At 49.7% G+C, this 26572-nt stretch overlaps 1 protein-coding gene across 5 annotated transcripts in view; it reads left to right on the top strand.

Moving 5' to 3' along the window:
• LOC141172555 (transmembrane protein 26-like) overlaps positions 1 to 26572 on the top strand; it is a 128255-nt gene that overhangs the window by 65600 nt on the left and 36083 nt on the right. For 4 of the 5 annotated variants that reach the window (XM_073656888.1, XM_073656887.1, XM_073656886.1 and 1 more), the window contains one exon: positions 3449 to 3666. In XM_073656888.1, the coding sequence (XP_073512989.1) occupies positions 3470 to 3666 (197 nt within the window). In that variant the 5' untranslated portion in view covers positions 3449 to 3469. Of the gene's footprint in view, positions 1 to 3446; positions 3667 to 26572 lie in introns of all 5 variants that reach the window. The other variant, XM_073656889.1, reaches the window with a different exon arrangement.

Here is a 26572-nt window from a genome sequence, read left to right on the forward strand (position 1 = left end):
ATCAAGAGAATGCCAAGAGTGTGCAAAGCAGTCATCAAAGCAAAAGGTGGCTACTTTGAAGAACCTAGAATATAAGACATATTTTCAGTTGTTTCACACTTTTTTGTTAAGTATATAATTCCACATGTGTTAATTCATAGTTTTGATGCCTTCAGTGTGAATGTACAATTTTTAAAGTCATGAAAATACAAAAAAATCTTTAAATGAGAAAGTGTGTCCAAACTTTTGGTCTGTACTGTATATACACTGCTCAAAAAAATAAAGGGAACACTTAAACAACAGAATATAACTCCAAGTAAATCAAACTTCTGTGAAATCAAACTGTCCACTTAGGAAGCAACACTGATTGACAATCAATTTCACATGCTGTTGAGCAAATGGAATAGACAATAGATGGAAATTATTGGCAATTATCAAGACACCCTCAATAAAGGAGTGGTTCTGCAGGTGGGGACCACAGAGCACATCTCAATACCAATGCTTTCTGGCTGATGTTTTGGTCAATTTTGAATGTTGGTTGTGCATTCACACTCGTGGTAGCATGAGACCGACTCTACAACCCACAGAAGTTGCTCAGGTAGTGCAGCTCATCCAGGATGGCACATCAATGCGAGCTGTGGCAAGAAGGTTAGCTGTGTCTGTCAGCGTAGTGTCCAGAGACTGGAGGCGCTACCAGGAGACAGGCCAGTACACCAAGAGATGTGGAGGGGGCTGTAGGAGGGCAACAACCCAGCAGCAGGACAGCTTCCTCCGCCTTTGTGCAAGAAGGAACAGGAGGAGCACTGCCAGAGCCCTGCAAAATGACCTCCAGCAGGAAACAAATGTGCATGTGTCTGCACAAACGGTTAGAAACCAACTCCATGAGGGTGGTATGAGGGCCCGACGTCCACAGATGGGGGTTGTTCTCACAGCCCAACACCGTGTAGGACGCTTGGCATTAGCCACAGAACACCAGGATTGGCAAAGCCGCCACTGGCGCCCTGTGCTCTTCACAGATGAAAGCAGGTTCATACTGAGCACATGTGACAGACGTGACAGAGTCTGGAGACGCCGTGGAGAGCGATCTGCTGCCTGCAACATCCTTCAGCATGACCAGTTTGGCAGTGGGTCAGTAATGGTGTGGGGTGGCATTTCTTTGGAGGGCCGCACAGCCCTCCATGTGCTCGCCAGAGGTAGCCTGACTGCCATTAGGTACCAAGATGAGATGCACAGACCCCTTGTGAGACCATATGCTGGTGCGGTTGGCCCTGGGTTTCTCCTAATGCAGGACAATGCCAGACCTCATGTGGCTGGAGTGTGTCAGCAGTTCCTGCAAGATGAAGGCTTTGAAACTATGGCCTGGCCCCCACGTTCTCCAGACCTGAATCCGACTGAGCACATCTGGGACATCATGTCTCGCTCCATCCACCAATGTCACGTTGCACCACAGACTGTCCAAGAGTTGGCGGATGCTTTAGTCCAGGTCTGGGAGGAGATCCCACAGGAGACCATCCGAAACCTCATCAGGAGTATGCCCAGGCATTGTAGGGAGGTCATACAGGCACGTGGAGGCCACACACAATACTGAGCCTCATTTTGACTTGTTTTAAGGACATTACATCAAAGATGGATCAGCCTGTAGTGTGTTTTTCCACTTTAATTTTGGGGGTGACTCCAAATCCAGGCCTCCATTGGTTAATAAATTTGATTTCCATTGATGATTTTTGTGTGATTTTGCTGTCAGCACTTTCACCTTTCTACAGAACAAAGTATTCAATGAGAATATTTCATTCATTCAGATCTAGGATGTGTTATTTGAGTGTTCCCTTTATTTTTTTGAGCAGTGTATATATAAAGCGGGTGAAACAAGTATTGAACATGTCACCAATTTTCTAAGTAAATTTATTTCAAAAGGTGCTATTGACATGAAATTCTCACCAGATGTCGATGACAACCCATCCAATCAACACAGGCAAAGAAATCCAACCCATAGATGTCCATACTTTTTCTCTGTGTCATTTCTCATTATTACACATAAATACATTTATTATAGACATGAAGAAAAAGGTGCAAAATGCCATGGAAAGTCAAGACACCAGCTGAAATCTATCAGTAATTAGAAAGCAATCCTGCCACTTAGTAAAAAATAATATCAGCTGGTTCAGCTTATGGCTTATAAAAACGCATTGCCAAGGTGCCTCACAAAAAACATCTCATGATGGGTAAAATCAGTGAGCTGTCTCAAGACCTTCACAACCTTATTGTTGCAAAACATACTGATGGGTTACAGAAAAATTTCCAAACTACTGAAGGTTCCAGTGAGCACTGTTCGGGCCATAATCCGGAATTTGGAAGAACATCATTTCTATAGGTTTACATATATCATTTCTATAGGTTTAGATCATCATTTATATAAGTTCACCCTACCGCCACCCCCCGAAAAAAAGAAATTGACATCAGTCGCCATATTCTGAGAGCCATAACTTATTTATTTTTGGTCAATAGACTGGTACAAGCACTTGATTTTTGCATCTTTTATTAGTCCATTTAGTGTACTTGAACCAGCGGGCAATACTGTGGTATTTCAGTGCATTAAATAATTGCCAATTTCCTATGAAACCCCCCCACTGGTTGATCTTCATAGGTGTGCAGGCATAGCAAACATGGAGACCTTCAATTCAGTTGCCAAGGGGTTAATAATGCATTTTAGACACTTTTTCTGATTGGCTGAAAAAAAGGTTCTGCCTATTGGGAAAAAAAGTGTGGATTGGATGAAGGGTCATTACCAAAAATGTGAGAGCAAGCATAAAAATTGTGCTAAAATTTGGGCAAAAATTACTGTCTCAAAGTAAGTCACTTGATAAGTTGTGGAAAGGTTTGGCAATAGTTATTCAGAGGGTCCTCAGGTTACTGTTAGAATCTATGTTGTTTTACTATCGGCCATCTTGTTGTGGTTTGCTGGCTTCTAGTCTTTTCCTCTGGTGCGGGGTGTCTTGGTCACATGATCTCTGCACTCTTTATTACTCAGCACCTGTCTTCCATTCCCCGCTGGACATCAGTGTTGTTACACTTGTGCTCTGGCTAAGTTGCTTTGTTAAGTTCTTTGTGCTTTGGACATTTGATATCCTGGGACTTCTTGTTCCACCAGTTTTGTTCCCTTTAATCTTCGCTTCTGCAACTAACTTTTCTGTTAGGAGGTGTCCTGTTTTTGCTCCCAGTCCTTAGATCTTTTAGGGACCCCTTTCGCCTTCCTACAGGTCTTCGTTTGAGTTCAGTGCAGGAGTTTCGGTGGGGCTATTCACAAGGAATAGGGCACCCACCCCAATGTAGGGTTAAGCTGAGTCTCCATGCAGTGACAGCTTTTCCCTACTATTCCTTAGTTCTAAGTTGCAGTACATAACAGTAACAATATTAAGTAGTTTCGGGACGACCATAGTAAGTTGACAACATTGTACTTGTCTCTTCACAGATCGCAAGTAAAATTTGCAGAATGAAGAGCAGATGTATGAAGATCCTGGCCGCCATCTTCAGCCGGTTATTATTCGCTGTCCATGGATTATTTATGGTATTATTAACGGTGTTATTCACACAAGATGATTATTACTGGATTCTCCTCTGTGGAATTTTCCTCTTGTTTATTGAAATGATTGTAACACTGAAGATTACAAAAAATGGAGAATGGAAATGGTAATTCAGACCACATAAAAGTTATGTTATATTAAGCTGCATTATGTATAAAATTATTTTAAATGGTCACTGTCATACCAGCGAATTCTACATAAATCAATAATACAAGAGAATATAGGAAACTTTGTAATATATCTTATCAGATAAATATGCTTCTTTCTCCATTTATGAGCCACTTCCACACATAGCTCCTTCCTTCCTGGCTCCTTAAAAGGGTTTCCCGGTTTCAGAGAACCTCTATCTCCCAGCTGTAGTCTCCACAAATGCTCCCGGTGTCTATTATTATCTGCAGCATTGACATCACGCCGGCAGCACTGCAGCCAATGACTGCGCTCAGCGGCTGGGTCCGAGTTGATCGTATGAGCTGCTCAGTGCCACTGAGCTCATCAATTAGCTGCAGTGCTGTTAACGATAACAGAAACCAGGAGCAGTGGTGTATAATCAGTGTCGGACCTGGGGAGGATGAGTAAAGCACAGTTGTTGTTTTTTTTAAACAAACTACAGCTGGGGGTCAGGGGTTTTGTGAAACCAGAAAATCCCTTTAGAGGGGTTGTCTGGGACTTTAACATTGATGGCCTATCCTTAATATAGGTCATCAATGTATGATCGGTGGGGGTGCAACAACCAGCACCCCTGCTGATCATCTGTTCCTGGTGTCGGTGGCAGCCAGAACTGCTCATTTAAAGAGCGCAACAGAACAGCTCTGTCGACTGTATAGTAACTGTAGTCGAGTACTGCACAATTGCCACCTATTCAAATCAATAGGGGCTGTATCCAGCCATGAACACTATTCTGTTGACGTAACGATGCAGTTCTGGCCGCCGCCGACACCAGGAACAGCTGATTAGCGGGGGTGCCGAGTGTCAGACCCCCACTGATCAGACATTGATGATCTATCCTAACGATAGGCTATCCATGTTAAAGTCCCGGACAACCCCTTTAACTTATTAGTAGTCCTTAAAAACTGCTAGAATCTGTCTTGGTGACTGCTAATTCACTTAAGTGCCAGGTTACAGCTCCTTATTGAAGCCTATAGAGAAGGAGTGACAATGAGTAGGAGCAAAGCAAATGAAAGGTACAGACACACACAGAACCCTGCTGTTACTTTCTAGCAAGTGTTTATCTCAGCCAAGAGCTGGATTCACATCTACCCTGCTCAGCACTTTTGTGCAGTGTAATCAACACTTCTGCTTCTAGACATATGATACATAGAAACAGCAGAGCAGGACTCCTTCATATCTATGTGTACTGCGTATGTGCATTTTTACCATTGACTTCTTTATACTACCTCATAATTGATAGAAAAAAATGCATCCTAGCCCATTTACGAGGGGCCTATTTTGCATCTTTAGGACAAAGCATTTTTTAGCTATTTATTGTTGCATTTGTAATGGGGCGCAGGGAGGTAGCTGCGGGTAAAGCACTCATCTTCAGTGCCCCAGCATGTTACATGAAAGTGCGGGTCCTGGTTCGGAGTGTGGATCTGTGCTGTGAGGGCTTTACGCCCGTGCAGGCTGCATATAACCGTTAATGTGGGCTGGCCAGGACCAGATGTTTCACATTTCAATGAGGGAGACCACCATTAAAAAATAAACTCTTTACTGAACGGTAACTTGGTAAGGGTTATATGCAAGGGATAGTGGGTACAAAGTCTTATGGACATTTCCTTTACAGCATGAAGCATTTTTCCACACAGTGTCCTTCCTCTGTAGTATACTCCAGGGCTTTTAAGGCACTCTGCTTCTCCCTACTTCGCCACAACCCAGTTTTAATGCTACAGTACTGATTCACAAGTCTCCTTTACTTGCTCAGTGGTTCTGCGTCCTATTTCTTCCACTACTGGTGCCCTGGATCTCCCGCTCGGGACCCTTTACTAGTCACAGTCTCTTAGTCCTGCTAAAGCCAGTTACATTCTGCGTTACAAGCTCAAGGTGTCATGGCTAGGCATCCTGTCCTAGGACCCCTCTCCAGAAGGCCACTCTATCTCGTCAGTCACTTTTCCTAAGGAGAACGCTATCCCTTCTTAGTCTCCTCTCACTCAGGGTCACCCTTTATGCAGGTCTGCTCACTACGCACTCCAAACTCTATCTGCCTTCCTAGCAGGAAGCAGTCACTCTCCCTAACTTTATCCATTCCCACTATGGGCTAGTCCCAAACTTTAACTCCTAACTTAACATATGGCAACTATCTACACTAAATTACTACACAGCAAAAGATCACAATTACATTACAATCCACATGACATAGTATTTACGAAAGACGCAAGACATAATAGAACACATAATGTGATTATGGTCTTCTGGGGTAGGAACGCAACAGCACAGTCCACCACATTCCTAGAGCCACATTTATTTTTAATGCAGAAGAAGCCACATGAGGGCTTGTTTTTGTGGACAAGTATTGTCAATGGAGCAATTTTGGGGAGAATAACTTGGTTACGTTTTATTAAATCTTTATAGTGAGAATGGAAAACAACAGAAATTCTGCCATTGCTTTCTTACGCTTTAAATTTTATGCCATTTACTGTGCAGCGTCAATAACATTACTTTTATTCTGTGGGTCAGTAAGATACGGGTAATAAAAAAGGTGTTCTTCTCAGTTTTACTACTCTTGCAAAAAAAATATTCTCTTGAAAAAAGATCAGTTGTTTCTGTATGGTGATAATATGACAGCCATTACTTTTTTTTTAATAGTTTTCTTTTTTTTTTAACAGAATTTACCATGCAGTGTAATTGACATTAATTTATTCTTTCTGGTGATATGATTACAGCAATACCACATTACATATTTTATTTTTTTGTTTTGCTACTTTACACAAATAGATAACTAAAAAAATGACTTTCTTTGGTTGCAATATTCTGCACACCTTTTTCATTTTTTATGCATGCGAAGCTGTCAGAGAGCTTGTTTTTTTTTGTTTGTTTTTTTGAGGGGCACACTATATTTTTCTTTGATTTTGTTTTAGGCACCAATTTTAGTATTGTTTTCAAAGCTATTTATGGCGTTTATGCAGCATAAAAAATGCAACAGTTTTATAATATGGGTATCTTCGGATGCCGCAATATCAACTATGTACTGCTGTGCTGCAAAGGAGACTGTACTGTTGTTACTGGAGCCCATTGCTCAAAGAGACATTTGCATTGCACTGGCCGTGCCTCATTAAATGTTACCGTTCTACCTTTTATGAAGACCCTTGTCAGATGTGTCTGGTCAGCAACTGAATCTATCGTGTGCCTGAGAGAAGCTGCAGCCTATGGTCGCCCTGAGTAACGGTTCCCCCCAGGATTCCAAAGAATTAATGTAACTGGTCTCACCACTATCTGAACTTAGGAAGCGTGCGTGTAACATTGGTGGCCCGTACGGGGAATCCTGAGTGGGAATTAGCGTGTAGAAGGAGAAGAGGAAAACTGTTTGGAAAAACACAGCAGCACAGCACCTCAACTCAACTCTGCTACACCAGTTAAAGGGGACCAGCCCTAAAGAAAAAAACTCACTAGCAGCAATGGATGTGGAAATACAAATGGACAGAATTAATGAGCTGCTTCTTCAGTTAACCTGTGAAGAATTGAGAACAGTAGCAGAACATGTAAAGTTGTCAGTAGAACAGATTTCCAAAGCACACAACCGCAGGCAACTGTTAGCTGCCATTCATGCAAAAAATGGATGACCTGGGGGAGAAACAAGCTGAAGGCATCATGGGGGACATTCCTCCAGGAACTAACACAGTTTCTAACCAGGTTGAAGTTGGAGGATGGAGGGGCGGCACCAATTACCAAAAGTGGGAATTTCCATCCACAGACTGAACTACAGGAATTGAAAGAACAATTCAAAGCCTTAACAACAGCCCTGCAGGAATCGACCAAAACCTCTGAATGGGTGATAGACTCAGACAGGACCTTTAACCTGCTCGGGTTAGGTAACTCAGTGAGACTGTCCTCTCTAACACCACAAATCACCTTAAGGAAAGAATTCAAGATCCTGGGACAGATTGGAGAGTGTGTACAGAAAGAGAAACTGTCTTATAGGAACTTGTTGCACCAGATCGATGCAGCCTTACAGAAAGGCTACCAGCAAGATGAGATCGTTGAGGGGGTGGTGAAAGCGATCAGCCGAGGACTGAACCTCCGTAGTATGCTAGAAATGAAGAGTCAATTGACCTTGCAATAGCTGAAGATGATTTTAAAAGGGCACTATAAAGAAGAGAGTACTTCAGAATTATTCCACCAACTCATTAACCTCTCACAGAAAAATAATGAATCACCCCAAAGTTTCTTGTTCAGAGCAATTTAACTGAATTATAGACTGTTGTTTGCATCCAGAGATGTAGAAGTGGAAGAGAAGTTTGATGCTGGACAAGTCCAGAAGAAGTTCTTGAGATCATTGGGAATGGGATTAATCAGCAAAGATATCAAGTTGCAGCTGAAACAGTACCTAGAAGATCCTGGCATTTTGGACGAAGTCCTTATTGAAAAAATTAATGAGGCCGCTAGTTTGGAGTCAGAGAGCGAACAGAAGTTAAAGAAAGGCTCTGCTCCTAAAATCACCAAAATGAGTCAGCTGAAGTTGGAGACCCCCGGTGGCACCAAAGATCATCATAGAGACCCTCCAGTGCCACCTCCGAGAGGAAACCTTAAATCACCAACAAAAGAGAGGACCGTCAGTGTTGACTGGGAGAAAGTAATAGGAGAACTGCGAGCCGAGTTGATTGAGGTGAAAAAGTTGATTCGTTCCAGGCCAGAACCAGTATCCCTCAGACACAGGAGTGGGTTCCAGAACAGAAGATACCCAGCTTGTGAAGCGTGCCGTTCATCAAATCAGAGTATGGTGTGTGTCCACTGTCTAAGATGTGGTGAGAAAGGACATTATACCAAGGAATGCCAATGGTCATGGTCATTTGGGTTAAAAGACAGGAGGTTACCAGTGTGGGACGACTGGTAACCGCGACACGGTGGAGGCCCCAGAAGCAAATCCAAATCTCACCAAACCCCAGAATGGCGCATGAGGTACAACGGCTGCATCAGTACTATCCCCAAGTGTGTTCCCGTCTACAACAGCTGCAAGGGAGACAGGGGCATCAGTTACTTAATGCCCAGTGCGGAGGTCAAACTATGTACTCCTGGGAGGAGGATTCCTCATCAGCCTAATCGGTGAAAGGTGCTTTATACAGTGCCAGCTAGATGGACTCCTAGTAAAAGCACTGTGGGACACAGGAGCCTAAGAGAGCCTTTTAAATTAAGATAGAAGGTGCTACCTGCCACATACTTGCCTTCAGTCACTAAAAGAACTCTTGGGACCAGTGGAACTCCACGGCAAAGCCGTCAACCAGACCGAAATCCCTTTCATAGGCTGGGTGGAAGTGACTTTCCAACTCAGGGCCACGAAGAACAGCAACACCATCGAGCTTTTGGTACCTTTTCTCGTGACCAGTGATCAGAATGTGGCAGAGGATCCTATCCTGGGTTATAATGTAATCAGTGGGGTCATCACGAAACACAAGGCAGTGGCGCTGGTGGTGGATGCAATCGCCACATTGCTCGCCATACCCAATACCGTGGCGGAAAATGTTTTTCATAGAGTAAAGAAAGCACAGAATACAATGGACCTAAAAGAAGTCAAGGTAGGCTTGCGCCCAACCATCATCCCTGCAAACCAAATGGTGGGGGTGAGGTGTGGAGTTCGGGTAGAACCGGGAAGAAAAGTCCAGAGAAGACTGTTCGTGCCAAAAGACTGCTCAGAACTTCCGGAAGGCCTAGTTCAAGTTGAGACTGTGCTTACAATTCTTACTGGTGGGTTTGCTCGAGTGACAGTCAGGAGTGGATTAAGAGTAGCCAGGGCCCCGGGCAGTTTAGAAGGCGTGGGCCCCCCCAGATACCAGATGTATCACGTGACATGTCACATAATCCCATTTGATAGATCATGTGATAGGTCATGTTAGTAACACACGCACATTTTTCTCTTATGTACAGCGCCATACATAATAGAGCAGGGGTGAGAGACCGTGACTGTTCTGGAGGCCGAAACAATAGGCTTAAATTAATTCTGCTCAATATTACCATAGTATCTATAATATACTTACCTTGTAATGTCTTCACATCCTGTTCCATCCAGATGTGTCCGGATCCCAGAATTCCAAGAGGCGGAAGTTCGTCGACCGCCATATTGGGACACCCAAGTGATGGGTGTCTCAATATGGAAACCACTGGTGGTACCAGCCTCTTGCGCTGTACCACCAGCGGAACACCGTCGCGAACACGCCGCCGGGATCAGCCGAATGATTCACTGACCGCCACCATCTTTTTACAGGAAGAGCGTATGCGCAGTTTTAATGTGACCGCCGCTATCTGCCTGCACAAAGATGGCGGCGGTCTGATTTACTGCACGGGGAGACAGCTCAAACGAGAGAACACATGAGGGAAGAAAACAGCACAGGGGTGGAGAGAGAGAGCAGACAAGGGGGAGAGCACATGGGGTACATAGGTCAAAGAAGAGATCACATGAGATGAGAAGACAGCAGGTGGGGGAGAGAGTAAGCGCACAGGGGGGAAAGAGACAGAGCACAGGGTGGAGACAGCTCAAACGGGACAGCACATGAGGGGAGAACACAGCACAGGAAGGGGAGAGACAGCAGACAAGGGGGATAGCACATGGGGTAGACAGGTCAAAGAAGAGAGCACAGACGGGAGAAGTCAGCACATGGGGGAAAGAGAGAGTGGATAGGTGGGTGAGCACATGGGGGGGACAAATTCTCAACGCTGCAAACTGCGAAATCTGCCCCCATCGCGACATTACCGCCCTCCCGATGTGATAGCATCGGGCCTCCATCTAGTAAAAAATAATTATTATTCATAATTGTATGACTTAATATTGAGCAAAATTAAGTATTCTGACATCCCCCTATATACAATATGAGCCCCCACATAGCCCCAACAACCAAAGTGATCAACCTTATACATGCAAAGCCCTAATAAAAAAAACTTGAAAAATTCTCTTTTTATTTAGTTTAAAAACCCCAAAACATACAGACATAAATACACACACATAGCACAGAAAAACAGTGATATAAAAAAAGAGCAGAAATGCGGGGAGTTGGGGACTAGTTTTGCCCTTCATAATTCCCTTCCTGACAGCGGAGGTTAGCACCCTAAGTTTACATGGTATGGCGCCCCTGCTGCTCTTCGACTGCCCCTCTGTAGCCCGACCACTACTCTAACTGACCAGGCATTCTCAGTAGGTGATCAGATAATATTTAATGAACATTTATAAAATATATATACTAGTAACCCTTCAGATCATAAATGGCCAGTTAAGTGGCAGTGTAATTAAGTCACAAAACATCCATATACCTCACAGACACGTGAGGTATATAGCCCCAACATACAGTATGAGCCCCCACACAGCCCCGTACATACTGTTTGAGCCTCCACAAAGCTCCCTATGTATAGTATGAGTTCCCACACAGCCCCCTACATACAGTATGAGCCCCCACATAGCTACCTAGATTCAGTATGAGAACTCATTTAACTACCTATATACAGTATAAAAACCAAAGACAAGAGCAAAATACACTAATACCTAAAAGTAAATGGATAAATCGCACAGTGCATTGAAATAATGATAAATAATAAAGGGTATTTAGTTAACATAAATTTTGATCAAAATAATGTAAAAGCTATCCCGCCACGTGACGGCAACCCTTATGGGACAGTCGTAACTCTAATATTAAAACGCTACCATTTGTCAAGTGACATACATATGGATAAGGGCAGAGAGACTGAACCCTTAATAGAAGCATGGACCTGAGGCAGAATAAATATTTCAGCTCAGACAAAGGGCAGCCACACCCTTATATGCGCTAAAGCACATTAAACTACAAAGAAAAAACCTGGGAGTCTGAACTGAAACGTATATTGATGTGCATGCAAAATGTAAATGCATGTTCACATAAGGCCATTAGACAGAAAAAAAAAACAAAGACAAAAGCAAAATACACTAATACCTAAAAGTAAATGGATAAATCGCACATTGCATAGAAATAATGATAAATAATAAAGGGTATTTAGTTAACATAAATTTTTTAACAAAATAATGTAAAAGCCATCCCGCCACATCACAGCAATCCTTATGGAACAGTCCTAACTCTAATATTAAAACCTTACCATTTGTCAAGTGACATACATATGGATAAGGGCAGAGACACTGAACCCTTAGTAGAAGCATGGACCTGTTATGTGAACATGCATTTACATTTTGCATGTGTAGCACCCTGAGGATTCGGCTGCTACAGGGGTATTACACCTCAAGCCAGAGGTGTGGTATTCCACTCCCGGGTAAGGATGGAGTGTGGAACTGAGCTCAGTAAGCTGCATGCACTACACACATCCCATTTCCGAGGAACAGACCGATGGTACTCCCACTAGAGAAATGTGCAGGTACGACAGAGTCTGTTCCTGGCTGGAGTGGGAGGGGGGTGGAACATCCCAGTAGTGTAGGGGCAGATAGGGGGAGCAGTCTGGGTAGTGCTAGGAGCTCATTGGGTGCTGGTCACCTGAGCTCACACATAGAGGGAGTATATAAGGTGGGAACCATCTTGGATCAGGGTCAGTCAGTGAGACGTCAGTCTTTGTAGAGGAAGAGAGCAGAGGAGAAGAGCAGCTCCAAGGCCAAGAGAGAGAGAGAGGAGAAAGAAAGACCCAGAGGGGGAGAAAGAAGGAACTCCAAGAGCCCAAATTAGACCAGAGGGTGAAGAGTTGGCAACAGGGTACCGGATCCCAAGCTGGCGGAGGCTACAGCACACCTTAGCCAGGAACCGGAGGTCGTGGGCAGGATCGATCTGCCACGATCACCCACTAAATCCACCCGGAAGGCAGACCAGGAATAGGGTCAGGGAACCCAGAGACAAGGGTTTACCACCAAGAGGCCCGAGGGAGCCGGACATAGGTGGATCCCAGGTGGGGAAGGCCAGAGAAGAGGACAGGACAGAAAGGGAGCTCAGGACCACGCTCCAGAATTGCCTGGGGGTTGGCTGAGTCCAGGACCTGGTGGACGCAGCGCGGCTCGGGTGGTCACTTAAGGCCGGAGTGACCAGAACAACTGCAGTAAGTAAACAAACCCTGAACTGCACAGCCCGACTCTGAGTCTCATTTCCATCCCTGCTGCACCACCACAACCCCCATCCTCTGCAACTGACCCCCTGAGGCTATACCCCTCCCGTTGGGGGTTATACTACCTGAGCTGCACATACATCACCAGCCTCAGCGGACCCTGCTGCAGCGGCGGCCGTACTGACCGCAATTCAACGGGTGGCGTAGTCGACTCAAAAGAACATCTAGTAACATCATAAGGACTGCCACACACTGAGCTTGACACCCTGGGCACGGACCGGGTCACAGCCACTCGGAGACTACAACCCCCATCTGATCCGGCTCCGGGTATCCCCAACAACACTGGCCCAGGGGGCGCGTCACATGCACATCAATATACTTTTCAGTTCAGACTCCCAGGTTTTTTCTATATACAGTATAAGCCCCACATAGCTCCCTGCACAGCCCCAGCATGCATCCCCACACAAGTAACATCACCCCCTTCTCCACACAGGCACTCAGCATGCAGCCCTACATGAGTGACATTATCCCCTTCACTATGCAGCCCCATGTGAGTAGCATCACTCCCTTCACAACACATCCCACAGCCACCTTGCATGCAGCCTCACAAGATTGACATTACCCATTTTCCCTTGCAGCCATCCAGCATCAAGCACCCTTCCCCGCAACGCCCCACATCACTCCCCCTCCACAGCCCCCTTCTCCACAATGACCCTCTTCATCATCATCCCCCTTCTCCACAATCCCCCATCATCATCCCCCCTCCTCACAGCCCCCTATCATCATCCCCCTCCTCACAGCCCCCATCATCATCATCCCCCCTCCTCACAGCCCCATCATCATCACCCCTCCTCACAGCCCCCATCATAATCACTCCCCTTCCTCACAGCCCCCATCATCATCACCCCCCCTCCTCACAGCCCCCATCATCATCCCCCCTCCTCACAGCCCCATCATCATCATCACCCCTCCTCACAGCCCCCATCATAATCACCCCCCCTCCTCACAGCCCCCATCATCATCACCCCCCTCCTCACAGCCCCATCATCATCCCCCTCCTCACAGCCCCCATCATCATCCCCCCTCCTCACAGCCCCATCATCCCCCCTCCTCACAGCCCCCATCATCATCCCCATCATCATCATCCCCCTCCTCACAGCTCCCATCATCACCCCCCTCCTCATAGCCCCCATCATCATCCCCCCTCCTCACAGCCCCATCATCATCCCCTCCTCACAGCCCCCATCATCATCCCCCCTCCTCACAGCCCCATCATCATCCCCCCTCCTCACCGCCCCATCATAATCACCCCTCCTCACAGCTGCCATCATAATCACCCCCCTCCTCACAGCCCCCGTCATAATCACCCCCCTCCTCACAGCCCCCATCATTATCACCCCCCTCCTCACAGCCCCCATCATCATCCCCCTCCTCACAGCCCCCATAATCCCCCCTGCTCACAGCCCCCATCATCACAGCCCCCTTCATTCCCCCTCCTCACAGCCTCCATCATCATCCCCCTCCTCCCATCCCCCATCACCCCTCTCCTCACAGCCCCATCATCATCCCCCCTGCTCACAGCCCCCATCATCATCATCATCCCTTCTCCTCACAGCCCCCATCATCATCATCCCCCTCCTCACAACCCCCATCACCCCTCTCCTCACAGCCCCCATCATCATCCCCCCTGCTCACAGCCCCCATCATCATCATCCCCCTCCTCACAGCCCCCATCACCCCCCTCCTCTCAGCCCCCATCAGCATCATCGCCCCTCCTCACAGCCCCCATCATCATCCCCCCTCCTCACAGCCCCCATAATCATCATCCCACTCCTCACAGCCCCCATCATCATCATCCCCCTTCTCATAGCCCCCATCATCATCCCCCTCCTCACAGCCCCCATCACACACCCTCCTTACAGCCCTCATCATCCCCCCTCCTCACAGCCCTCATCATCCCCGCTCCTCACAGCCTCCATCATCCACCCTCCTAACAGCCCTCATCATCATCCCCCTCCTCACAGTCCCCATCATCATCCCCCTTCCTCACAGCCCCATCATCATCCCAACTCCTCACAGCCCCCATTATCATCCCCCTTCCTCACAGCCTCCATCATCATCCCACCTCCTCACAGCCCCCATCATCCCAATCCTCACAGCCCCATCATCATCCCCCCTCCTCACAGTCCCATCATCCCCCTCCTCACAGCCCCATCATCATTCCCCCTCTTCACAGCCCCATCATCATCCCCCCTCCTCACAGCCCCCATCATCATCATCCCCCCTTCTCACAGCCCCCATCATCATCACCCCCCCTCCTCATAGCCCATCATTATCCCCCTCCTCACAGCCCATCATCATCCCCCTCTCCACACAGACCCTTATCATCCCCCTCTTCTCTATACAGCCCATCATCACCTTCCCCATGCAGCCTCACCCATATAACATAAACCCTTTTCCTGTGAAAGCCCCCTCATAAGCAGCCTTATACAAGTAACAGTGGCCATTTCCCCATGCAATCCTCCTTCATACAGCTCCCATACAATACCATCATCCACACTTCTTTGCACCAAAAATTCATCCTCAGCCCGGCCCGGCACTGAGTCCTGTGTCCTCATTCCCACCTGCACACAGCTCCATCATGCAGCCTCTCTGTCCGCTTCAGGAGCCACAGCTCCAGCTCCACGCTGCTTCCTGCTATCGGGTCTTCACTGGATTGAAGGAAACCCCGCCCCTTCTGGTGACATCATCCCCTCAAAAAAAATTAACTCCACTCTAAACGCTACTGAGCTGCAGATGTTGGTGCACAAAGAATTATATGAGGGCAGTCTGGCTATTGGTCCCCCAGAGCTTCGGGCCCCGGGCGGTAGCCCAGATTGCCCTCAATATAATCCGCCTATGGTGACAGTACCGGTGATGAATACTACAAAGCATGAAATTAGACTGGATCCAAAGACTGTGTTAGGTCACATTGAAACCGTTAAAACTGTATATCCAGCCAGTGTGACACCAGCCCAGGGGTCTACAGTGAATTCAGTCTCCTAAGCAAGGAACAGGAGTTGCCCAGGGGAGGAAATTGTGCAAACCCACCTCAGGGTCCAGGGATCCCCCGGTACCCCTGGAACACTTGTGTGCTGAAGATCTAGCGGTAGTAAAACAGATGCTGAGAGAAGAGTGTCATGCATTCTCCAAAGATGACTCTCATATAGGCTGTATCCCATCGTTTCATTTGAAAATCTATTTGAAAAACACGACCCCAGTAGCCAGAAGTTACATGTCTGTGCCAAAACCATTACATCGTGATGTGAAAGAGTATTTACAAGATCTCATCAGCAGAGGTTGGGTCCAAATGTCAAAGTCGCCTTATTCCTCTCCTATTGTCTGTGTTAGGAAGAAGGACGATACGTTGAGACTCTGTTGTGATTACCGGGAACTGAACCGAAAGTCAGTACCTGATCGACACCCAATACCAAAGATCCAAGATATGCTGGATAGCCTATCAGGAAGCACCTGGTTATCTGTCCTCGATCAGGGTAAGGCATACCACCAAGGGTTTGTTGAAGAATCCAGTAGACCCTTGACAGCATTCATCACACCGTGGGGATTATATGTGTGGATCCACATACTGTTTGGGCTCAGTTCAGCTCCAGCGGAATTCCAGAGGAGAATGGAGACATGTTTAGAAGGACTGAGGGACAATATCTGCTAACAGTACTTGGATGACAATGTGGTACACAGCAAAACCTTCCAGGAGCATGTTGAACACGTGAGAACTGTATTACAGCGATAACAACAACATGGAGTTAAGTTGACCCCAAAGAAGTGTGAACTGTTCAAAAGACAAGTCCGATTTCTATGGAAAATTGTGTTCGGGGAAGGCTATACCATGGACCCAGCAGAAATCGCTCTGGTACTGGCCTTAAAAGACAAGCGGCCCTCTAACGTCGGGGAGTGGAAGCAGATATTAGGATTCCTCTTCTACTATCATATTTACGTTCGGAACTTCTGTAGGATTGCTGCCCCACTATACCTCCTCTTGGGGGCGAAAACAGAGACAACAACACCCACGGAGAAAAAGAAGAACATGGGTAGGACCGGGCTTAAATGAAACAACGTTGTTTCGTCACAACAGCCCCTTCTCTGGATAGCAGACCACCAGGAGGTATTGGAAGAACTAGTAGACTACCTGCTAAAACAACCCATCTTGAGATATCCTGATTTCAATTTACCATTTGTTCTTCATTGTTACGTTTCTTAAGTTGGACTGGGAGCTGCCCTGTATCAGCATCAAGGTGGAAAAATGAGTCATCGTTTACGGCTCTAGAATGTTGACAGACGGCGAGAAGAATTACCATCTACATTCCGGAAAATTGGAGCTCCTGGCATTGAAATGGGCTATCTGATGTAGTAGAGATAATCTCTAAATCGTTCACAAAGAGTTTGAGGTATACACTGACAACAACCCTTTGACCTATGTCCTTACTACAGTCAAACTGAATGCAACGGGTCAGAGATGGGTCGCTGAACTAGCTGACTTCAATTTCAGCATTAAGTACAGGCCAGGAAAATCCAATGCGGATGCTGACAGATTGTCAAGAATGCCACTAGAGCCTGAGGAGTTCATGCAAGAATGCTTGGAGGAAGTCAGTCTGGAAGCAATTGAGAGCACTACCCAAGCAGTACAAGCTTATCAGGAGGAAGACACACCATTGTGGTGTCCGTCGACGATGGAAACCACCATAAAAGCGAGAGAAAAAGATCACCCCTGGTCTATTCAACAACTACCAAAAGGGAAAATCCATAACGCACAACGGGAAGATCAGATAATTCGTAGAATACTACTTTATGTGGACCAAAATCGGTTTCCAAGTAAACAGGAGAGAGACAATGAGTCACCAGCAGTATCGGTTTTAGTTAAAGAATGGACGAAGCTCTACCTCAGTGAAGTCTGTATCCTGTATCGTAAAGGAGGACAAAACCAGAAGTTGGTACTACCCAGAGTATTCCATAGGTTGGTCTTCAAAGAACACTATGAAAACATGGGACACCTGGGAGTGTAAAGGACAACAAATTTGATCCATGAACGTTTCTTCTGGCCGTACATGCAGAGAGATATTGAGAGGTACGTGACCAGGGAGTGTGGGTGTCAGATAGATAAAAGTCCCAACACATCAACCCGGGCACCTATGGGCAATATCCGAACTACGTATCTGACGCGCCCCCTGGGCCATGTTCAAGGGATACCCGGAGCCGGATCTGGATAGGGGTAGTAGTCCTTGTGGCGGTGACCCGGTCCGTGCCCAGGGTGTCAGACTAAGTGGCGGTGTATTAGCAGTAGATGTAGGACGACTACGCCACCCGTTGAATGCAGCTATGGAGCTGCCGCTGCAGGGCAGACCGCTGAGGCCGGTGGAAGGATGGTGCAGCGTGTGGATGGTATAACCCCCAACGGGAGGGGTATGGCCTCAGGGCAGCCGACGTGGATGATGGGGGTAGCAGGAACCACTCAGAGACGATGCGGTGTAGTTCAGGGTCTTTACTGGTGACAAAGATAGACCCTCCCGGAGTACTGGCTAGCGGTCGGGGCCTGGTCAGTCCCTGAGCAGATGGGATCCCCCTTGGCCAGGCGGAGTTGTAGGCCTCCCCAACTAACTGTACTCTTCTGGCTACCTTGCTAGAGGCGGGTAAAAGTAGCCCACGTCCCTGAGTGTATCGTGTGGTGCTCACCCGTATGGCCGGTGACTCGGGGCCTTCTAGTGGCTTCCGCTCCACGACGGCGGTGCTGGTCCCACGCGTGTGACCGTGCCTTCGGGTTTCTTGGCCAGAGGACCTGAAATCCCCTGCCGGTCGGTTTCTGCTGCTGGGTCAGGGTTAATCCCCACAGCCTCGGACTCCGGGTCCGGTGGTAACTCTTCAATCAGGGCGAGCTCTTCAGCTGCCAGCCCCTGATTCCTTGTAGCACTGCTCCCACTGAGCTCCTGATCTTTCTTTCCTATAGCTGCTCCTCTTCTTAACTAACTCACCCTGCCTCAGCCCCAGTTTTATATAGGGGAAGTTCTTCCCCTCCCAGGACTGGGCAGGAGGTGTGGCATGCATAGGATTCCTGACCAAGAGACCTCCCACCTGCTCTCAGACATAACATTGCTATTACTGTGGAGACCAGACCCCTGGGGTGCCACATTCCCCCCTAGTGAAATTTAGTACTCCGGGACTAAACATATTTTTGTAAAACATAACAGGTAAAAACAGAAACGGTACAATAAAGAAAAACACATTAGGATGGTCACGGCATGTCCGCAACCGGGTGCAGTCTTTGAAGAAAACAAAGGTGTCCAGGTGTGTCAACGGGTTGTTATCCGTGTACACGGTGAACCGGGAAGAAGCGAGGTAGTGCTTAAAGCGTTCGGTGACTGCCCACACCACTGCCAGGAACTCTAGCTTAAATGAGCTGTAATTCTCAGGGTTTCTTTCGGTGGGTCGCAGTTTTCGGCTGGCGTAAGCAATTACCCGTTCTTTCCCCTGCTGGATCTGGGACAGTACGGCACCTAGCCCGATGTTACTGGCGTCGGTGTAGAGGATAAAGGGTTGGCTATAATCAGGGTACGCCAGGATTTCATCCCCCGTGAGGGCCATCTTCAGCTGGCGGAAGGACTCTTCTTCCAGCTTCTCCCATCTGAAGGGCGGCTTCTGGTTCTTGGCCTTCCTGGACTGGCCTATCAGGAGGTCCTGCATAGGAGCTGCCTTTTTGGTGAAACCGGGTATGAACCTTCGGTAGTAGCCTACCAACCCGAGGAACTGCCTCACTTCCTTTACGCTGGAGGGGCTTGGCCATTCCTTAATTGCGGTGATCTTATCAGGGTCGGGAGCCACTCCGTCAGCACTCACCACGTGTCCCAGGTACTGCACCTTTGGTTTCAGGAGGTGACACTTGGAGGGTTTCACCTTTAGGCCGTAGTTTGCCAGGGCTTCGAACACTTCTGCCAGGTGTTTCAGGTGGTCCTCGTAGGTCTTGGAGTAGACGATGACATCGTCCAGGTATAACAGGACCGTCTCAAAGTTCCGGTGTCCCAGACAGCACTCCATCAATCGCTGGAAGGTTCCTGGTGCGTTGCAGAGTCCAAACGGCATGCAGGTAAACTCGCTAAGTCCCATCGGGGTGGTGAATGCGGTCTTTTCCCGATCCGCCTCTGCTACAGGAACCTGCCAGTTGTTATGCACACGCCCGGGCTGAGCGGCGTGTGCGTGTGATTGTAGTGATTCCACTGGACCATGAACCGGAGAGTGCCTGGAGGGGCGTGACTAAGTATCTGGCCGATCCGACCAAGATGGCACGACGGCATACGACGCCAGTGCACCAGGGAGAAACCGGGCAGAGGGACCAGGTGCTACTCCAGGTCAAACTCCGGACACGGGGGTTGACCCACACAGGGATTACTGGATCAGGCTGGTTAGGCTGGCGCACAGACTGGAGGGTATAGGCAGGCACGACTGGTATGCAGGCAGGCGGGTAAAGGCAAGCGCAGCTAGAGTGCAGACAGGGAGGCACTAGCAGGTAGGAACACAGGCGGGATAGGACCCAGTACACACTGGGACTCAGGAACAATACAGGTAGAGGGGTACAGGCAAGCACAGCTAGAGTGCAGACAGGGAGGCACTAGCAGGTAGGAACACAGGCGGGATAGGACCCAGTACACACTGGGACTCAGGAACAGGCAGGTTAGGCTGGCACAGACTGGTGGATATAAGCAAACACGGCAGGTATGCAGATGGGTGGATACAGGCGAGTATGCAGGCAGGGAGGTACTGGCCGAAAGGACGGGCTGGAGCACAGAAAGGTTAAGACCCAGTACAGACTGGGTCACAGAACCGCAGATGCGGTAGACAACCACAGCAGAGAGGGAACGCCCGAAGCGGTGGGCAAGAACAGAGCAGGACGGGGCTGCCGGAGCAGCGGGCACAAGCAGGGCAGGACAGGACTGCCGGAGCAGCGGACAGAAGCAGGGCAGGACAGGACTGCCGGAGCAGCGGGCAGAAGCAGGGCAGGACAGGACTGCCGGAGCAGCGGGCAGAAGCAGGGCAGGACAGGACTGCCGGAGCAGCGGGCAGAAGCAGGGCAGGACAGGACTGCCGGAGCAGCGGGCAGAAGCAGGGCAGGACAGGACTGCCGGAGCAGCGGGCAGAAGCAGGGCAGGACAGGACTGCCGGAGCAGTGGGCAGAAGCAGGGCAGGACAGGACTGCCGGAGCAGCGGGCAGAAGCAGGGCAGGACAGGACTGCCGGAGCAGCGGGCAGAAGCAGGGCAGGACAGGACTGCCGGAGCAGCGGGCAGAAGCAGGGCAGGACAGGACTGCCGGAGCAGCAGGCAGAAGCAGGGCAGGACAGGACTGCCGGAGCAGTGGGCAGAAGCAGGGCAGGACAGGACTGCCGGAGCAGTGGGCAGAAGCAGGGCAGGCTAGAACCGCCGGAGCGGTGAGCAAAGGAGTCAGAGCAGGCTAGGCTGAGTAGGGGGGACAGGGCTCTGTTCACCCGGAACAGACAGGAAGGGAAAGGCAGAGCCAGACACCCACAGGGTACTAGCAGAGAAGTAGCGAGTGGACCACAAACTCACAAACAGGAGTACAGAGACAACAAGCAGGAGTTAGGTACAAGTTCAGACTCTGCAGAAAAAGGAAGGGAACGGACATAGAGGCAAAACAGGTAAAGGATAGGAGAGAGTTCAGACAGGCCTGGAAATACAGCCTCCAGGATAGGCAGACAAGAGAACACAGAACGGGACCTGGCACCTTCAGAGTGCAAGCACACACTGAAAGAAACACTATGCTCAGGCAGGGATAGATGGGAGCAGCTGAGCTATATACCAGGTGACAGACAGCAATAGGCTGAGGACGCACAAGGGGTGTGACCCACAGCAGGTACAAAAAGCAGGAAGTGATCGGGCGCCGCCCTTAAGCAGCAGAAACAGACACAAACAGACAGCATGGAGGGAAGCCAGAGAGACATTCTGGACAGGAGATCAAGTGCGCGCTCTTGCACAGTGGGAGATGGACCACTATGCAAGGACGCCGCCAGGTATGTTACAGTACCCCCCCCCCTTACGCCCCCTCTTCTTCAGGCCTGCCAGAATCTTCCGCAGGGAATTCGAGGACCAATTCTTCACTTCGAAGAGATCACTTCCCCTGTCCACCGGAAAAACTGGTCTCCTCTGGGTAGCTAGGATGCTACCTCCCATCCAGCCACCCTTAGCAACAGACGAAACGGGTGGAGTACCAGGAACAGCACACAAGGAAGTCTCTCTCCACATATTTTCAGGTGGCACCCCAGAGGGTACAGGAGACAACTGGAAGTCCTCCACCGGGTTGGAGGGGGACAGAGACTTGGGGGTAATCTCTGCTTCGAGGTACATCTTGTCAAGCTCACAGGAAGAAATAGACGGGTTATCAGGTACATAATGAGGAAAAGTCACTGTCTCTTTGTTTTCTGGTGGTACCCCGGAGGATTCAGGAAACAACTGGAGGTCCTCCGCCGGGTCAGAAGAGTGCAGAGGCTCAGAGAAAACATCTGCTTCAGAGTACACTAGGTCGGAGTCACTGGACGAAGCAGGCGAGGTATCGGGTACCGAGTATAGGAAAGTCTCTGTCCATTCTCCACCAGGTGGCACCCCGAAGGGTTCTGGAGACAACTGGCGGTCCTCCGCCTGGTCAGAGGGGTGTAGAGACTCACGGGTAACCTCTGCTTCAGAGTACACTAGGTCGGACTCACTGGACGAAGCAAGCGAGGTATCAGATCCAGGATATAGGAAAGTCTCTGTCCATTTACCACCAGGTGGCACCCCGAAGGGTTCTGGAGACAACTGGAGGTCCTCCGCCTGGTCAGAGGAGTGTAGAGACTCGGGAGTAACCACTGCTTCAGAGTACACTAGGTTGGACTCACTGGACGAAGCGAGCGAGGTATCAGGTACAGAGTATAGGAGAGTCTCTGTCCTTTCGCTACCAGGTAGCACCCCGAAGGGTTCAGGAGACAACTGGAGGTCCTCCGCCTGGTCGGAGGGGTGTAGAGACTCGGGAGTAACCTCTGCTTCGGAGTACACTAGGTTGGACTCACTGGACGAAGCGAGCGAGGTATCAGGTACAGAGTATAGGAGAGTCTCTGTCCTTTCGCTACCAGGTAGCACCCCGAAGGGTTCAGGAGACAACTGGAGGTCCTCCGCCTGGTCGGAGGGGTGTAGAGACTCGGGGGTAACTACCACTTTGGGGTACCCATTGTCAGGCTCACAGGACGAAGCGGACAAAGTATCGAGTACCGGGTGTAGAGAATTCTCTCTCCATTTGTCATCGAGTGGTATCCCGGAGGATTCAGGAGGCAACAGGGGGTCCTCCGCCAGGTAGTAGAGGTGCACAGACTCTGAGGTAACCACAGCTTTGGAGCATCCTTGGACATGCACACCGGTTAAAGTGGGTGAAGCATCTGATGCCGGGTGCAGGAAGTTCTCCTGTGTGGAGTCTGGATGGGCAGAAGTCTCTTCGGGCAGGAGAACTGGTGCACTACCCACGCACATTACCCGTTGGGGCTTCTCCGGGATACAGGGAGATGAAGCTTCAGTAGGGACTTCAAGGTTGGGGTCAGGAGGTCTCAGGGAGGACAGACCCTGGCGTGACGGCTTGCCTCTACGTCTAGCACGTCTGGACTGCCTCTTGAGGTTGGGAGAAGTATTCCGGAAAGCGTAGTCACCCTGTGAGGATTCTGGGTGGGCAGTAGTCTCATTGGGCTGGAGGACTATTGCGCTACCCACACACATTACCCATTGGGGCTGCTCCGGGATATTGGGAAGTGAAGCTTCAGCAGGAGCCTCCGGGTTAGGATCATCGAAGACCATTAGAAAGGCCACCAGGAAGGCCATTAGGTCCAGGAGGATCGGATCCTGTGTTTCATATAGGGGGTTGATCCATTCCAAGGCATCACCCGCCAGGTAAGACATAATGAATGCCACCTTAACCCGGTCGGTGGGAAAACATAGAGGGTAGAACTTGAAGTGTAGCATGCATTGCTCCACAAATGCACGACTTTGTCTAGGATCCCTATAATAACGTAGCGGATCCGCGGGAACGAGAGCAGATAGATCCATCTGGACGGGTGCGTAATTCGCCTGGAACTCAGCTAAAGGAAAAAAAAAATATTTATTTATTTATATGCATGTATTCGCTGGAAAACTTCTCAGAGAGCGAAGGCCGTGGGGCTCAACGGGAACCATGGCCTGAGCATGCTGTTATGCACACGCCCGGGCTGAGCGGCGTGTGCGTGTGATTGTAGTGATTCCACTGGACCATGAACCGGAGAGTGCCTGGAGGGGCGTGACTAAGTATCTGGCCGATCCGACCAAGATGGCACGACGGCATACGACGCCAGTGCACCAGGGAGAAACCGGGCAGAGGGACCAGGTGCTACTCCAGGTCAAACTCCGGACACGGGGGTTGACCCACACAGGGATTACTGGATCAGGCTGGTTAGGCTGGCGCACAGACTGGAGGGTATAGGCAGGCACGACTGGTATGCAGGCAGGCGGGTAAAGGCAAGCGCAGCTAGAGTGCAGACAGGGAGGCACTAGCAGGTAGGAACACAGGCGGGATAGGACCCAGTACACACTGGGACTCAGGAACAATACAGGTAGAGGGGTACAGGCAAGCACAGCTAGAGTGCAGACAGGGAGGCACTAGCAGGTAGGAACACAGGCGGGATAGGACCCAGTACACACTGGGACTCAGGAACAGGCAGGTTAGGCTGGCACAGACTGGTGGATATAAGCAAACACGGCAGGTATGCAGATGGGTGGATACAGGCGAGTATGCAGGCAGGGAGGTACTGGCCGAAAGGACGGGCTGGAGCACAGAAAGGTTAAGACCCAGTACAGACTGGGTCACAGAACCGCAGATGCGGTAGACAACCACAGCAGAGAGGGAACGCCCGAAGCGGTGGGCAAGAACAGAGCAGGACGGGGCTGCCGGAGCAGCGGGCACAAGCAGGGCAGGACAGGACTGCCGGAGCAGCGGGCAGAAGCAGGGCAGGACAGGACTGCCGGAGCAGCGGGCAGAAGCAGGGCAGGACAGGACTGCCGGAGCAGCGGGCAGAAGCAGGGCAGGACAGGACTGCCGGAGCAGCGGGCAGAAGCAGGGCAGGACAGGACTGCCGGAGCAGCGGGCAGAAGCAGGGCAGGACAGGACTGCCGGAGCAGCGGGCAGAAGCAGGGCAGGACAGGACTGCCGGAGCAGCGGGCAGAAGCAGGGCAGGACAGGACTGCCGGAGCAGCGGGCAGAAGCAGGGCAGGACAGGACTGCCGGAGCAGCGGGCAGAAGCAGGGCAGGACAGGACTGCCGGAGCAGTGGGCAGAAGCAGGGCAGGACAGGACTGCCGGAGCAGTGGGCAGAAGCAGGGCAGGCTAGAACCGCCGGAGCGGTGAGCAAAGGAGTCAGAGCAGGCTAGGCTGAGTAGGGGGCACAGGGCTCTGTTCACACGGAACAGACAGGAAGGGAAAGGCAGAGCCAGACACCCACAGGGTACTAGCAGAGAAGTAGCGAGTGGACCACAAACTCACAAACAGGAGTACAGAGACAACAAGCAGGAGTTAGGTACGAGTTCAGACTCTGCAGAAAAAGGAAGGGAACGGACATAGAGGCAAAACAGGTAAAGGATAGGAGAGAGTTCAGACAGGCCTGGAAATACAGCCTCCAGGATAGGCAGACAAGAGAACACAGAACGGGACCTGGCACCTTCAGAGTGCAAGCACACACTGAAAGAAACACTATGCTCAGGCAGGGATAGATGGGAGCAGCTGAGCTATATACCAGGTGACAGACAGCAATAGGCTGAGGACGCACAAGGGGTGTGACCCACAGCAGGTACAAAAAGCAGGAAGTGATCGGGCGCCGCCCTTAAGCAGCAGAAACAGACACAAACAGACAGCATGGAGGGAAGCCAGAGAGACATTCTGGACAGGAGATCAAGTGCGCGCTCTTGCACAGTGGGAGATGGACCACTATGCAAGGACGCCGCCAGGTATGTTACACCAGTACCCGCTAGTGAGATCCAAGGTGGAGAAGAAGTTAGCAGATTTTAAAGCAGCCAAAGACTCCTCTATTCCTGGTAAGGGGTACGCATCTTTGTGTGTGATACGGTTAATTTTCCGGTAATCTACACACATTCTCATGGTGTTGTCTTTCTTTTTGACCAAGACTAGTGGAGCTGCCCAGGGGCTACAGCTATCCCTGATTACCCCAGCCTCCTTCATGTCTCTAAGCATCCCCTTGGCGTGTTGGTAGTGTGCAGGGGGTACGGGCCGATACCTCTCTTTTATGGGAGGATGGTCTCCCGTGGGGATATGGTGTTCTACCCCCTTTACTCGCCCGAAGTCTAACGGGTGTTTACTAAACACTCTCTCGTACTCTTGAACCACCCGATAGACTCCTTGTTTCTGGTGTGAGGGAGTGGAGTCAGTACCCAGATGTAGTTGCTGACACCAGTCCTCCATTGGTTTCTTAGAGCCGTTACCTTCCTCTGGTTGAGATGGAGGCAAGGGTTCCACGGCCTGTACAGAATTTTGGTTGATAGTATATAATTTGGCTAGCGTAGCATACCGGAGCAGGTATACTTCCCTTTTCCCAATATTTATTATGCGAACGGGTACCCTCCCATGGCGTACATCAACTACCCCCCGGGCTGTCAAAATGGTGGGCCTACTGTCTGAGTAGACTGGCTCTACCATGGCCTGGTAATCTCTACCTCTCAGACCAATAGCTGCCCGGCACCAAATCATCA

Source organism: Phyllobates terribilis, unplaced genomic scaffold, assembly GCF_046119375.1.
Source record: "Phyllobates terribilis strain yellow unplaced genomic scaffold, ASM4611937v1 Scaffold_12__6_contigs__length_324123572, whole genome shotgun sequence".
NCBI lineage: Eukaryota > Metazoa > Chordata > Amphibia > Anura > Dendrobatidae > Phyllobates > Phyllobates terribilis.